The 13,949-nt window shown below is 45.8% G+C and overlaps 1 protein-coding gene across 8 annotated transcripts in view; it reads left to right on the top strand.

The window, feature by feature from the left end:
- Positions 1 to 13,949, top strand: part of LOC108547967 (uncharacterized) — a 382,271-nt gene that overhangs the window by 365,926 nt on the left and 2,396 nt on the right. For 6 of the 8 annotated variants that reach the window (XR_001890237.1, XM_017900711.1, XM_017900707.1 and 3 more), the window contains 9 exons: positions 6,451 to 6,541; positions 9,329 to 9,577; positions 10,362 to 10,626; positions 10,802 to 11,282; positions 11,426 to 11,690; positions 11,825 to 12,194; positions 12,420 to 12,709; positions 12,884 to 13,117; positions 13,232 to 13,382. Coding sequence is in view for 7 of the 8 variants with exons in the window: in XM_017900711.1 (XP_017756200.1) it covers positions 6,451 to 6,541; positions 9,329 to 9,577; positions 10,362 to 10,626; positions 10,802 to 11,282; positions 11,426 to 11,690; positions 11,825 to 12,194; positions 12,420 to 12,709; positions 12,884 to 13,117; positions 13,232 to 13,382 (2,396 nt within the window). In the remaining variant the exon portion in view is untranslated. The remainder of the gene's footprint in view (positions 1 to 6,450; positions 6,542 to 9,328; positions 9,578 to 10,361; positions 10,627 to 10,801; positions 11,283 to 11,425; positions 11,691 to 11,824; positions 12,195 to 12,419; positions 12,710 to 12,883; positions 13,118 to 13,231; positions 13,383 to 13,949) is intronic. The other 2 variants (XM_017900710.1, XM_017900709.1) reach the window with 2 other exon arrangements.

Below are 13,949 nucleotides of genomic sequence, written 5' to 3'. Positions count from 1 at the left end.
AGAGTCACCTCTCGAGTGCAAAGGGTTAATTATCATACGACTTCTTATTCACTGTTCAGAAAAATATCGTCAGCTTTGTAACAGAAAATCTTTCAACTCCTATTCTTCTCTAGCCAAAACATCGTCGAGTGCAAAGGGTTAATTAACACCGATCTTTAAAATCTAATTAAACGGCAACTGAGAGTCACCTCTCGAGTGCAAAGGGTTAATTATCATACGACTTCTTATTCACTGTTCAGAAAAATATCGTCAGCTTTGTAACAGAAAATCTTTCAACTCCTATTCTTCTCTAGCCAAAACATCGTCGAGTGCAAAGGGTTAATTAACACCGATCTTTAAAATCTAATTAAACGGTGACTGAGAGTCACCTCTCGAGTGCAAAGGGTTGACCTAGCCATCTCCTCTCCCCCCTTACAGTAATCTTCCCGTGCATACGGTTTGCCCGACGCTTCGAAATCTCCTGTCCAGGTGGAACGGTGCGCAAGAAACGGCCCCGTCGGCAAGGGGTTAAAACGCAGCTGATGTATCCAATCATTACCGGCAGAATTCGAGACGTTAACGCGGTTCTAATGTAATTTCATCTTTCTGGCCGTTACGCGACCGCCGAGCGCGGAGTTTCTATCAGCAGCCGGAACACATGGCAACGGCCAGCCGTTCCTCGTGATTTACGGCTATTGCCTCGCAAACTTGATTATAATGATGCAGGAACACGCCGCGCCGAATTATACGCGGAACCGCGTGTAGCCGGACTTTCATTAAACGATAATCATCTTCCGCTCACTTGTCGGCACGGCCGGAAACCGGCGGGGACAATGCGCCTTTCACGCATTGTCTCCGCGTCGCGCTTCGCCTTTTTATCGCGATCCAAACACTTTTTCTCCCGGGGAAGAATGCAATCGTGGACGGGGCGGAAAAAGTTGGGGCGACGCTTTGACGCTGCTGGGAAAGCGTGAAATTTGCTTTCGGATTTAATTAAAAGGGAGAAAAAGCGCCGCCACCGACGCTGCTTGGCATATTTTAATTAGCAATGACCGATGTTATAGCTCTAAAACGGGATCCTGTTTATCCGTCTAACGCGTTGCTTTAAAGCAACCTAACCTGACCATCCGCGACTTTAGAATTTCTTATTTTTAATTCTTAACCTTTTAGGTATGGCACGCTTTGTCTCCCGTCATTTTGTTTCCCAGAAAAAATGCAAGTACCCCGATTTTTGCTTTATAGCATTTCTTTTTTCTTTTTTTTTGCATGCTATACAAATTCGCGACGTTTTTCACGGTTTTAACGAAATAAATGAGAAATAAAGCTAGAAACGTATAATACCGTTCGAAATTATGGTATTTACGGAAGCTACTATAGTGGCGTACCATATCTAAAAGGTTAAATCTCTATCCCGAATTTCTACATGCGAATTTTTAATTTCTAATCACTTACCTTGCCGTTGAAACACGACTCTGCTGTATGTAGACTGATGTGGTCATCGCTGGGTTTTGTCTCCTTTCCTCCATTTTCTGTCACAGACACGATCTTGGTCTTCAGGTCATCACCAACCCTCGCCACCTGATTAAATCATTATACAATTGTAATAATTCGTACAGTATTAAATATACCTTCCTTTTCTCGAAAAACAATTATATTTTCTACGCTTACCGTGGGAGAAACAAAGAGGCTCTTCGTTATCCTAGTCCCAGCACGTGGCTTGAGTTCCGATAACGCGTGCCATAATCAACAATGCGGTCACGCGTCGAGTCACGACGTCCGAACACTGCGAAGAATAACACGTAACTAAGGCGGAAAGACATCGACGAAAATTAGCGACGAACAGGTTACGACTGGTCCGTGTTTACATTGCAAGCTATCTACGAACCACGCATCGCGCTCATGACGATTATGTTTCGACCACAATTCCTCGCCAGAAGCCTCGCGCCGTATCGTAGACCAAGAGCCAAATACGAATTTTAAACTTTCAAACTCGACTCTTAAATTTTTAAATCTAAGTTTTATTATCGTTTATTTAAAACATAAAAATTCGTAATTTGACAGTCCATGTTTTACACTCGAAGCTTGGGTCTTCGAAGATGAGCAACCTCGTCCAGAATTAAATAGTTGACAGCGTTGGGTTTTAATTGAAATTAAAATCGGAATCCCGCGGAATTATCGTTCATTTAAAAAACAAAAATTTCTACTTTGACAGTCTATTTTTTACACTCGAGGCTTGGGTCTTCGAAAATGAGTAACCTCGCCCAGAGTTAAATAGTTGACAGCGTTGGATTTTAATTGAAATTAAAATCGGAATCCGCGGAATTATCGTTCATTTAAAAAACAAAAATTTGTAATTTGACAGTCTATTTTTTTACACTCGAAATTTGGGTCTTCGAAGATGAGTAATCTCGCCCAGAATTAAATAGTTGACAGCGTTGGGTTTTAATTGAAATTAAAATCGGAATCCCGCGGAATTATCGTTCATTTAAAAAACAAAAATTTCTACTTTGACAGTCTATTTTTTACACTCGAGGCTTGGGTCTTCGAAAATGAGTAACCTCGCCCAGAGTTAAATAGTTGACAGCGTTGGATTTTAATTGAAATTAAAATCGGAATCCGCGGAATTATCGTTCATTTAAAAAACAAAAATTTCTACTTTGACAGTCTATTTTTTACACTCGAAGCTTGGGTCTTCGAAGATGAGTAATCTCGCCCAGAATTAAATAGTTGACAGCGTTGGATTTTAATTGAAATCAAAATCGGAATCCCACGGAATTATCGTTCATTTAAAAAACAAAAATTTGTAATTTGACAGTCTATTTTCTGCACTCGAAATTTGGGCCTTGGAAACCGAGTAACTTCGCCTCGAGTTAAAAAGTTGACAGCGTTGGATTTTAATTGAAATCAGAATCGGAATCCCGCCTTAAAGCAGAGCCAATTAGTCCCCGATAGTTAGACTCTATTTGAAGTACCCCGAGATCAAACAATCGAGGAGAAACGAATGCGCGGAATCTTCGAAGAAGAGTATAAAGGGACACAATGCGCACAGAGCGAAGGCGACTGGCAAGTCTGCGATCTTGATTATTCATCGTATGACTGCCCCACTGACAATCGCTCTTCTGTTTGCGCTTGTAATTACTGTTTGCGGAGCATTGTTCTTAAGCCTGGCGCCTGAAATGGCACCCCAGTTGATAAGTTACGCGGAATCACCGTGGAAAGTCTGCCCGTTCCACTGCTGAGATCGACCTCTGGGTAAAACGCTAACGAAGAAGGTTACGGGGTTACTTGCGGAACCGGTGAATTATTACTTCATCCCCGGAAGAGAAATAAGACTCCACATTCGTTAACATTCATGAACCGAGATGCATAAACCTTCCCGAACAAAGTGAACAACCCTTTCGTACCCGTAGGAACTCGTTAAACTGTTCACGCGCTGTTTCAACCTTCCTAGTGGCTATTACCGCGACTCCGAGCTATTTCATCGTTAATAAATCATTTCAATTCGGAAATCAGCTGTCCAATTATTTAACAAAAGAATAATAATTCAACATACTCTTATTATTATCGGGCAGAGGAATGACAACTAATGGTAAACGAGGAATCCAAAGATCCCTAGTCCTTTGTGGACTACAACCATATATATGCGTTCAGTGGAAGTCATCAATTTGGTCGAGGGCTGTTGCGGCCCTAGAACGCAGGTCCCAAGGACTGTTGTGACGTGGTGGACTGTTTTATGTCCTTATTGCCAGCTATGAACGAAAATCGCGTGTAACACGTTAAATGTCCAGCCCGTTTTGCTTCCAATTCCGTTCAGGCCCAGATTCAGGCCTACCCGTCGAGAGGGCCACCGACGATGGGCGAAGTATTCATAAAACTCAGAGATACTGTACCGATTGTTATAACAGGAATTCCCAATCGTTAGGTCCAAAGATGGCGAAGAATTTAACACCAAAAGTTAGCACCTTTTGGTCCTAGTCCGGTCCCTGAGGAAAGTCTAGTGTCGGTCCCTCGGCGTGGAAATTAACGTGTTAAGCAGAAATTAGCGCTGGTAATTTCGAATGACTATCGTGGCAGCGACTGCGTCCCACGGTTTACTCAAAACCGCTCCGTCCGCAAAGGGTTGAAGTAACGCGATGATCCAACGAGAGGTGTAAAAATAAGGGGTAGCTACCCTGTCTCATAGAATAGTCTGTCGAGAAACTTTCGATCACTGGAACATTCCCGCGAACTTTCTCGACGTCTGCTAGGACGAAGCATCCTGCTTTCGACGCTGTCGCCAGTCTCGTATCGGGAAAAGTCGAGCGAGTATTAAGTAAACGAGATGGAAACGAAGCGGACGGGAAAAATCGCGAAGGGTGAAGGATAACGGGATAAGAAGGAGAACGCGCGAGATGTCGTCACCTTCCTACGGGATCCGTTAATAAAGATGGACGGTTTATCTTTCGCTTAAGCCCCGATCGGATACTTCGATCCCGCCATTTTCATAATCGTTTCGAAAGCACATTAAGAGCGAAGGTAAACCGGGAACTTTAACGAGCGGACTTTTAAGCCGATTAACATCCTCGAACTCCTCGAATATACACAATCCGCGAGTCTGAACAAGCAAGTTCGCCGGGACAATCAGCTTATTCGCGGAGTTTCTTTCCGCGATCCGGTGTGCACACAAACGAGTCCTCTATGAGACGATGCCGAGGGAAAACGGACGGTAAAAATACCTCGCAGGCGTTTTAAAGCGGCAGACAATCGGCATCGAGCCGGTGCTTATCGACTTTCTTAGAGGAGACTTAATTACGAGGCTTGCAATCGTGGAAATCGAGGAAATCCTCGAGCTACTCGTTAACAGATCCCGTGCCTTTGCGTTCCCTATTTCTTCGCAGCCTCTGTTCCCGGAGGAAAAATTATTCCCAAAGACTTTCCACGACTTATAACGACTCGCTTATAGATGTTCCTGCTTTAACGCAATAAACGAATTAAAATTTTCGCCTGGTTTATTCGATGCTTCGCGACACAACGCGACTCTCGATCGATCGTTGATCTCCCTTATCGAGGTTCGATCTTCCATAAAATTACCGCGTTAAAGGAATTCGACTACGAGGCAATGATCGCAAATAAGAAATTCGAACGAGACTCGAATCCGTTTCCTAATTTTTCCGCCAAAAGACGAAAGCGATTCGGGGGGACGAGGCAGTGGAGCGTGGCAACGAGTAATCATCAATTAATCTTCATTAAAGCCTTCCGCGTTCCTGCAGATGGCTCTCCTACGACGGAAAACAATCGGACACTGGCCCCGAGAAGTGCGCAGTTAGTTGGAAAGTTTGGAAAGAGCCAGGAGGAACAGAAGGAAGAAGCATGGCCGGTGGGGGAACGAAAAGGGTGTTGCCAGGCGTGTTGGAGGCGAGCCCTCGCCTCGTCTCCCTCGAAAAGCTTAAATCGGCTTCATATCTCAACCCCTGGAGAACCCTCTTGTATCTCTAATCAGATCATTAAGCCCGCGGAGCGTGCGCATGAAGAAATTTGTCGAGGAACGGTCGTCCTCCGTTGGTCCGCGTGCGTCGCGAAGAAAATGGATAATCGAATCAACATCGACGAGGGGTCGCGACTTTTTTCCGCTTTGACCTCCGCGTAAACGTGCACGTTTGTAGATAAACCTCTGGGTACACTCGGCGAATTATTAGGTTAGAACCCCGGGGTCGGGGCTGCTTCTAAAGTGGGTGGCCAGACTTGACGACGTGGTGCTACCTTTCCCCCCCTTTCGCTTTCTTTTTCCCTCGTATCTCGTGCAAATTTCAGTCGTTCCAATTGCTTCTCCGTTCCCTTTGTCAAGCAAATGCAAACGACTAGTCATTATAAAAAAGTTGCATCTCGAAATTCGAATTTTCGTATGATTCGTGACTCCGAAAATTTTCGAGGCGTGATTACGCTAATAGACAGGATGGTTTCCACGACAGATGGTGAAACTTTCGAAAGCACTCGTAGCGAGGGTGTAACGTGTGGCGAAGTACACTGGCAACTGTCTTCCAAATGAGAGCGATTTTTTATTCGCAGTACACAGCTGTGACAACATGTTCCACAACTGTATCCATTACCCTGCCCCATTTGCAACGATTTCTCACCTGTGTAATCGTAATAGCAACACCGACGCTCCGGCGGTCGTTTGACCCCGCGGAGCCGTTTAACCGTGAAACCCTGCGCCAAAAGAACGAATTTTTCACGCGCTGGCTGCCCGCCGTTAATAGATATTTTCTCTCCTATCGTTGCGCAGATTTTATTTATCGGCGAACGTTTCGAGCCCGATGAGTCCTATTGGATTCTGAAGTATTAATATTTCACGGTAGAATTAGCGTGCTGGAAGCAATTGAAACGCAACAATGGCAAAGAGATTGGCCGGGGCCACGAGCTCGGTTCAATTAGAACCTTTTCGACGAGAATTAAAACTGAGCTGCCCCTTCAAGCGAATTCGATTTGTTCCAGGATGGAGGAGACGTCACGCCGGTTGCTGCAGCACAAGCACCGGGCCGAACAGCTGAAGAAAGAGAAAACTGCGCTCACGCTTTCTTACGAGGTAAGTTAGACTCGGTGAATGAACGAGATCGGGAAACCGATGATCCGAATCGTCGCACGATTCTGGGGAAAAGACGCGAAAGTACAACACCATAGAGAAATATCCGAAACGCGAAGTTTAAAATCGTAAAACTCGAAACTTTTCGAAGATATTCGATATCGAATATAACGTTGCTGCATTTTCCTTTCGTTAAACAAGTTGGTATCGATTACGCGAAGCGCCATTAAAACTTCTGACTCCAGAAGAGCACGATTGCCCGATAATTGGTCGTGTTTCGCCGTTACGTCGAAACATAGGTCCCTTCGTCCCTGAAGGGAGGCAGGATTTCAATTCCACGGAGCGTCGTCCTCCTTAAATTTATATTCGTTCGAGTGTTTCATCCGATTTTAGCGTTCCTCCCCGAATCGGGGCGAAATGAAAGGCGAAATGTTCCCCAGTCGAGCGAACCAAATGTCCCGTTCTCGATAAGCAGGAACAGATAACCAAGAGGCTGCCAACGGAATACCGACTGGAATAAACTGTACTCTGTTTTCCTCCTTTTTTTCACCTCGACTGCTTTTTGTTCCCCTTTTTCGTACCTTTTTCCCCCGCTTTTTCCATTTTGCCTCCTATTTTTCTCCTATTTTTTATCGTAAACAGAAGTCGAGACACGATGACACTCGGGTAAAAAGCTTTCCCCCGGTCCAATAACAACGTTCTCGTAGCGCGAACCAGCAGACTGTTATTGTATTTCAACTGAAGTTGTCATGTACGATTGTTCCTGGCGGCGACACAAAGCTGGCGCCGGGTCTGCCGTTGAATTCGCGTAACGCAATTTATTTCATCCTCTCACCCGCTACTTTCGATCCGTGACACGACGGCGAATCGAAGAACGCGGTCCTCCGCTTAGAAACGCTTGATCGTCGCGATTAAAGATATATCCTGTTCGACCTGCGTAGCCCTGTCGCTGCTCGCTTTGGCGTTTCAATTAACTTCTCCGTGGAATTGATTCGAGGAGATGAGAGAGCAGCGTGCTCTCGTCGTATCGAAACGAAACTCTGAGACTAACTCGCATTACTCTGTTACCCTCTTCGGGGTCTGAATATTTTACGTGAAAGTCTACTTTTCCATCGTCTATTTCACGCAAATTTAATCACGAGGCTTACTGTGTCTCGGGTAATCGTAATGGCGACGGTAAATTCAAAGATGCCGGAGAACGAGGGAGAATGAGAGAGTTTCGAGCTGATCGTCGTCAGGATGTCAGCGATACCGCAGCCGAATTGCGGAATTTATGCTCGATCCTGAGCAAGCCGAGCACACGCAATATAGCCGAGATACTTTTGCCATGTATTTGCCAACGACCAATATTCCAGACTTAACGAAGTAAAGCAACGCAGGCCGGGTGCAGTGAAAGGGGAGGAAACGGTAAACGGTGGCGTTTGCTGCGAGCCCTTAGAATGGTACGCACTATCTCGTTCACGGCCGGTTTGCTTCTAAAAGAGTCGTAGATTCAGAGACGAGGGGTGTGCATCACTGCCCCACGAAATACCGTTTATTATCGATCGTCACTCGATCCCCTGGCTCAATGTCGGCCCGCCCCACCGATGCCAACCACCCCCTAAAAATCCCTCTCCCGGACTACGAGGAAGCGCGTCTGCGAGCGTTCTATCTCTAGCTGTTCCATTTTACTCTCGTACGCCCTCCTTTCCTCGCGATCTTCGCGCGAAAAGTTCCGAGGAAACTTCGCTCCGCGTTGTTTTCCCGATAAAAAGAGGCGAACCGGATTCGGGTTGCTGACGAGAACCCTCTTGCGTTCTTTTATCCGAGATGTGGAAGGATTGACGAGCAGGGGACTTGTATGAACGTGATGGAGTATCGAGTGCAGCTTGATTCTAGATTTACCACGGTACACATTCGTCAATTTTTCAATATTTTCGTTTAAATCGGTCTTACGGTCTTTCGTCCACCGGTGAAATGATTTCTGCATTCGAGTTGGTCCCGATGGTTCAACCAAAACCGAAATTTTCCAAGAATTGCACTCGTAACCCTCGCGATAACTGTACTCTCTGCTGGCGCGTTGCTCGTGTTCCTAGGAAAGTCGTCGGATTCTTCGAGCGCTTTGATTTAACTCCCTGGTACGGTTGTTTCGTGGAACTGTGTCGGTGCCAGCTCGCAGTTAGATTAGAAATTTCCCCGCGGTCGATGCGTGCAATTTAGAGACGCACGAGTGGCTGTCGGGCGCGACGATAAATTACGCGAGCGCGGCGCGAAACGGCGCGAAGAGGCGTTGAACGTGCCGCGAGATGAATTCCAAGAAGCGGACAGTTTGTATTTTTATTTTCCCTCGCCTCCCGCGGCATGACAGAAAATCGTTCGCGTCCCTTCGGTTTCGGAAGAAGAAGGGGGTGTGTAGACATTAGCAAGGGCCGGCTGGCTGGCACGACTGTTATAAATCAGACACACGCACCCTCTATTAGCACCCCTGTCTCCGACAGGTCTCCGCAACCCTAATTTAACGTTAAACGCTTTTCTGCTAATAACGACCGCTCGTGTTATTAACTCTGGCTGCGAACTGCAACGAGTTCTCGGGAAAACTGCACTTGGCCATGGAGAGGAGGCACAAGTTCTCGAAACTATCCCGATACCGCGCGGACTTGCGAAGAATCCAGAGATCCACGAAGTCTCGGGTGTCCGTGGAACTCGTCGTTCGCCTTTCTCTACTACTTTCCCGCCAACTCGGAATAACTATACCAGGAACATTCGAACCTTTTCATTCACGATCTTCCTGTTTTTCTGATTGTCGAACAGGCACGCGTGCATCAGTATCAAGCACAGATCTCGAAGCTGCAGCTGGAGAACGAGTCGATGAGGGGTCAGCTGCACGGTTTGGAGGCTGCATGTGCTGGTGAGGTGCATGCTGCGCTGGTGGCACGTTTGGCGACCTTGGAAACGGAACACGCCGCCTTGGCGAGGGATGCGGACGCTCAGCGTCGTCAGTACGAGCGGTGCTTGGACGACGTCGCCAACCAGGTGGTCCGCGCCCTTCTATCCCAAAAGGTTCATTGCTATGCTCTCGTTACCACGTCCTCCACTTGCCTTTCTTCTCTTCGTTCCCCTTTGCTTTTCGTTTTCTCGTTTGCCCTGCGTTACAACGCGATCCGCGCGCCATCTATCTTTACGTTCAATCGTTTGCTCTGCATCTGTTGTTTCCGTTGTTAAATAACGTACTATAGATTTATGTTCAGTTTCGTTCGTTTAACGTATACCACTTGCTCCAAAGTGCCCATTAACGATTAACCAGATTTCACCTATGACGTCGATCCCGTCTAATGCATCCGCTGAGCTGTAAGAGCGCTAAGCTGCAACTGTGTGTATATCCAGTTTTCGTTCGTTTAACGTATACCACTTGCTCCAAAGTGCCCATTAACGATTAACCAGATTTCACCCGTCGATCCCGTCTAATGCATCCGCTGAGCTGTAAGAGCGCTAAGCTGCAACTGTGTGTATACCCAATTCGCGCGATTAGATACCTCGAGTATAGCTATCGATATTTTTATCCCAGACATAGACGATGTGTTGAGAAAATTCGTGCTTTTTTAAATTTAATTCGAATATTTTGAAACGTAGCAGAGATAGAGACGAATAGAGAATTATGTCCTGTGTTTAACGCTGTTACGAATTTCCGCATAGCAATCTAGCTTGTTCTATCCAGTCACGTCCGATCGTCGATGGTTTTAGTTCAAGATCCTCGTTGTTGGTCCGCTAACGCGCTTTCTGTTGTCATTTGTAGACTGGTACACGACGAAACACGGTACTCATGGATGTTTCTTATCGTCCGTAGGGTCTGAGGGAAGAGATCGGTGCATTGCAGAGGCGCATCCGCGAGCTCGAGGCTCAGAATCGAGCGCTTTCAGGATTATTGGCCCAGGCCGCGAATCCTGGAAGTCCGACAGAATTGATTCAAGGGATCCTCGAAGCTGGACCAGCGGCAGTGGTAGCCGCCCTTGGTCTGGATCCAGCTTGGGTTCCCTTGTCAAGGCCACGCTCGCTCAATTTACAAATACCAGTCATGGCTGCCACGAAATGTCGAAGGAACAGACCGTTGGGTACGTTTCCCGATATCAGAGATACATAGCGAAATACGAAGATAAATATTTCAAAGTATACGCCAAAGATACTATCGACGAAACGTTTAGACGTGTTCGAGTTCTTAATTGGCACATCAGTAATTAGCAAAATCGATTAATTAGAACTATATATGGCTCTGTTGAAATGATAAAGTTGAAATAACCGAGCACCAAAATTCAGCCCAGAAGCCGTCAGAAGAGGAAGGTAGCGAGAGTCCAGAGAGCGGGAATAGAGACGAGGGTTACTCAACGATGTCCAGCGACGTGCAGGGTGAAGGTGCTCGACAAGAACCATCCCGGGGGTTGGAGGACTTGAAGGAGGCGACGGACGAGACCGAGGCAGACGTTTCCCCGGATGCACGACTGGTCGCCCTCGATGCTGGTGATCCAGACGTGTTGTTTTTGCCGTTGAATCTTACCGTAGGAATAAATCCGCGTCACAGCTATCCCCCGACCAAAGACTTGCTACCGTATCAGCACGTGATACGCAGCTTCTCTGACAGTCACCTGTGCTTGAGGCTCACCACCACGACCAACGTCACGCCGTACAAGCTACCGAGTCCCATGGGATCCTCTTCTCTGCTTCTGGTCGAGGAAGAAGGTTGGGATGCCGAGTACGTGCAGCAGTGGCTTAGGTTCGTTTGCGATTTTCTAATTACGCCTTTTCTCTCTCTCCATAGTCGTCAAATGTCGATCTCGTACCTTCGGGTATTCTCTTAGACTCGCTCGTTCGGTCGTCGAGTATAATTCGCTTTAATAAACCCGAAATAAACTTCAGGTTGGACGACAGCAGAAGTGCTCAACAACATCGAGATCTACTCGAGTTGGAATACGACCGAGCAGAACTGGAAGATTGGAGTTTCTCGTTTTCCACCGAGGACCTTGTTCAAAACGAATCCACGGTATGGAAGGAACCCGCCGCCACCACCACCCCTGCGCTTCCAGCAATCAAGGAACATAATCCTCTGGAATTGGAAGAGGACGCGAACGAATGCTTGTGGAATGGTGCCAGTTACCTTGCTGATAGAACAGGAGGCGAATTGGTAAGAATAGAATACAACTCGTGCTCTTGTTTCGTTTTCGAAACTGACTACGGTTTTCTTTAGCCACGTTGAATATATTCGTAGGGCGAATACGCACGCTGGTATTATTCACGAATTTCCTTCTCGTTTCTCAGGTTGCGCTTCTCATGGATGCCCGGGCGTCTGGATCATGGCCATACGCTACAAGTCCCGGTGCTTCCTGGAGCAGCGAGGAAGGAGCATTTGAAAATTCCAGCAAACGATCTTCGGCGGCGTTATCCGGCTGCAGCGACGATCCAGACTCTCCTTCCATTGGCACCGACTTCACCAGAGATTTCTACAGACTAGTAAAGTTCGAGAGTACAAAGAGCTTGGCAAGCACATCGTCGAGAAGCGGAAGACCACCGCCGGATAGGGATCAAGCTTTGCAAAGCGTACTGTCTTTTATCGCCGAACAACAAATGTACTTGGCCGAATTACCAAACAATCTGCTAGAACATAACACTACGACTCTCGCAGCGGAAGGTATACGTCTTTTATACTTGTATCTTATCGCTGTATTTTGCTTTACGCCAAAACTTACGTCCAACTTCGCCTATCGTAACGTATAAAGATAATATTATAATTCTAGGCAAAAGAGACCTTACAAAAAAAAGTTTTTAAAAACGTTAATTGACTTAAAAAAAAAAAAAAAAAAAGTATAATAAAATCCTTTGGAACCTGGATTAAAGTTGAACTTCGTGTAAAAAGTTCTAGAGGAAACCGAAAACAAGGATGAATCTGGAACCGAGGCGACGTGCACCGAAATAGAAACGTCTGTCGATCAAGATAACAGCAACACGGAAAACGCTGTTGAAACGAGCAGTAACGACGATTTGCTGGATCAGATACCTGTACCCTCCCTAGCACCGGAGGAGAGAATAATCAGCGCGGTAGCTTGTAATGGTGGTGTCTCGTATACCACAGTCGCGCCATCTGAATTGGGTGCTGTTCCTGAAGAAGACGAGGAAGCTGCTACTTCCTCCACGCCAAGCACGGTTGTAAGTTCGTTAACGATTTCAATGAGGAGATCACATTACGAGATAAAGTTACATTTTCCGTTATCTTTTCTTTCTTGCGTTTCCAGAATTCCTTTAGTCAAATATACTCTTTCTTAAGAATTCAGTTTTATCGTCGCCTTTTTTAGAAGTATATCGACGTTATATTTCGATTAGGTAAGTCCAGCAAGAGCCCCGCTACTAGTCGAAGGTAGAGACCGATCGCTGAGCTTTCACGAACGTGCCACGTCAAAGGACGTGATAGACGAGTTGAATCGAATGATCAGAAAGGGGGAAGAACACCCAGTCAACCAAGATTCCCAGGTGCCGCTCGAAAAATTGGATCTCGCTTGCTGCTGTCCGACTGGATGGGTTCACGTTGAACGAGAAATTGACTTTACCGACCCAAAAGTGAGTAGAGATCGCGAAAAAGATCAACGAAATGATTTTACTTGGAAAATCATGAATCGTATAAATGTATAAAAGCACGATCAACTTTTTCTAATAAAATCCACGTTTCCCTAGGCAAGAGCCAATCTTTTAGACGTGATGCTAGAAAGCAGTGAAAGTTCTTCGGCGACATCGAGCAGCGGATCAGCCGGAAGTGACTCGGGGGATGAACCACCGGATTACCGTCACTTGCATAGACTACATCGATACCGACGACAAAAGAAAGGTATTTATTAACAATTTCTTAGTAGAATATCTTCTTGTCCAATCTTGCACATCACTCTGAGATACTTTCTCCTACCTATAAACTGTACCTTCCGCTTCACACGATATAATTCGACAGACACAAAAGTTATTAAAACGGAAGATTTGAAAACTTAAATCTCGACCAAACTCTTTCAACCTTGTCGTTTCTTCTAGCTCTCGTAAAAGAACGAACATGTTTCAACTCCTGAGAATGCATTACGAAAAAATGAATTGCTTCTGCTTGTCATACTCGAAATAACATTATTAACAATATGAAAAATCACGCTACTGTACTTAACAAGTCAAGCAATGTAATTTGACGCAAGATGTATTCGTTAAAAAGTGAAAATGTATTTTGAATGAACCAAAGAAAAGTAAAATAATAATTCCCCTTTTATCGTTTTAAATTTTAGCAATGGAAAGTATATTAGCGTGTGTTCTGACATCAACAATACGCGTTAACACGTCACGCTGTTAAGTGTCTTTGGTCGATTAACACCCCGTCACTGTACAGTTACAAAAGAAAACGGAACAAGAACACGAACGC

Source organism: Eufriesea mexicana, unplaced genomic scaffold, assembly GCF_001483705.2.
Source record: "Eufriesea mexicana isolate 0111107269 unplaced genomic scaffold, ASM148370v2 scaffold1312, whole genome shotgun sequence".
In the NCBI taxonomy this organism is placed as follows: Eukaryota; Metazoa; Arthropoda; class Insecta; order Hymenoptera; family Apidae; genus Eufriesea; species Eufriesea mexicana.
The sequence above is the reverse complement of the archived record's forward strand: the minus strand, read 5'-3'. Positions and strand labels throughout refer to the sequence as shown.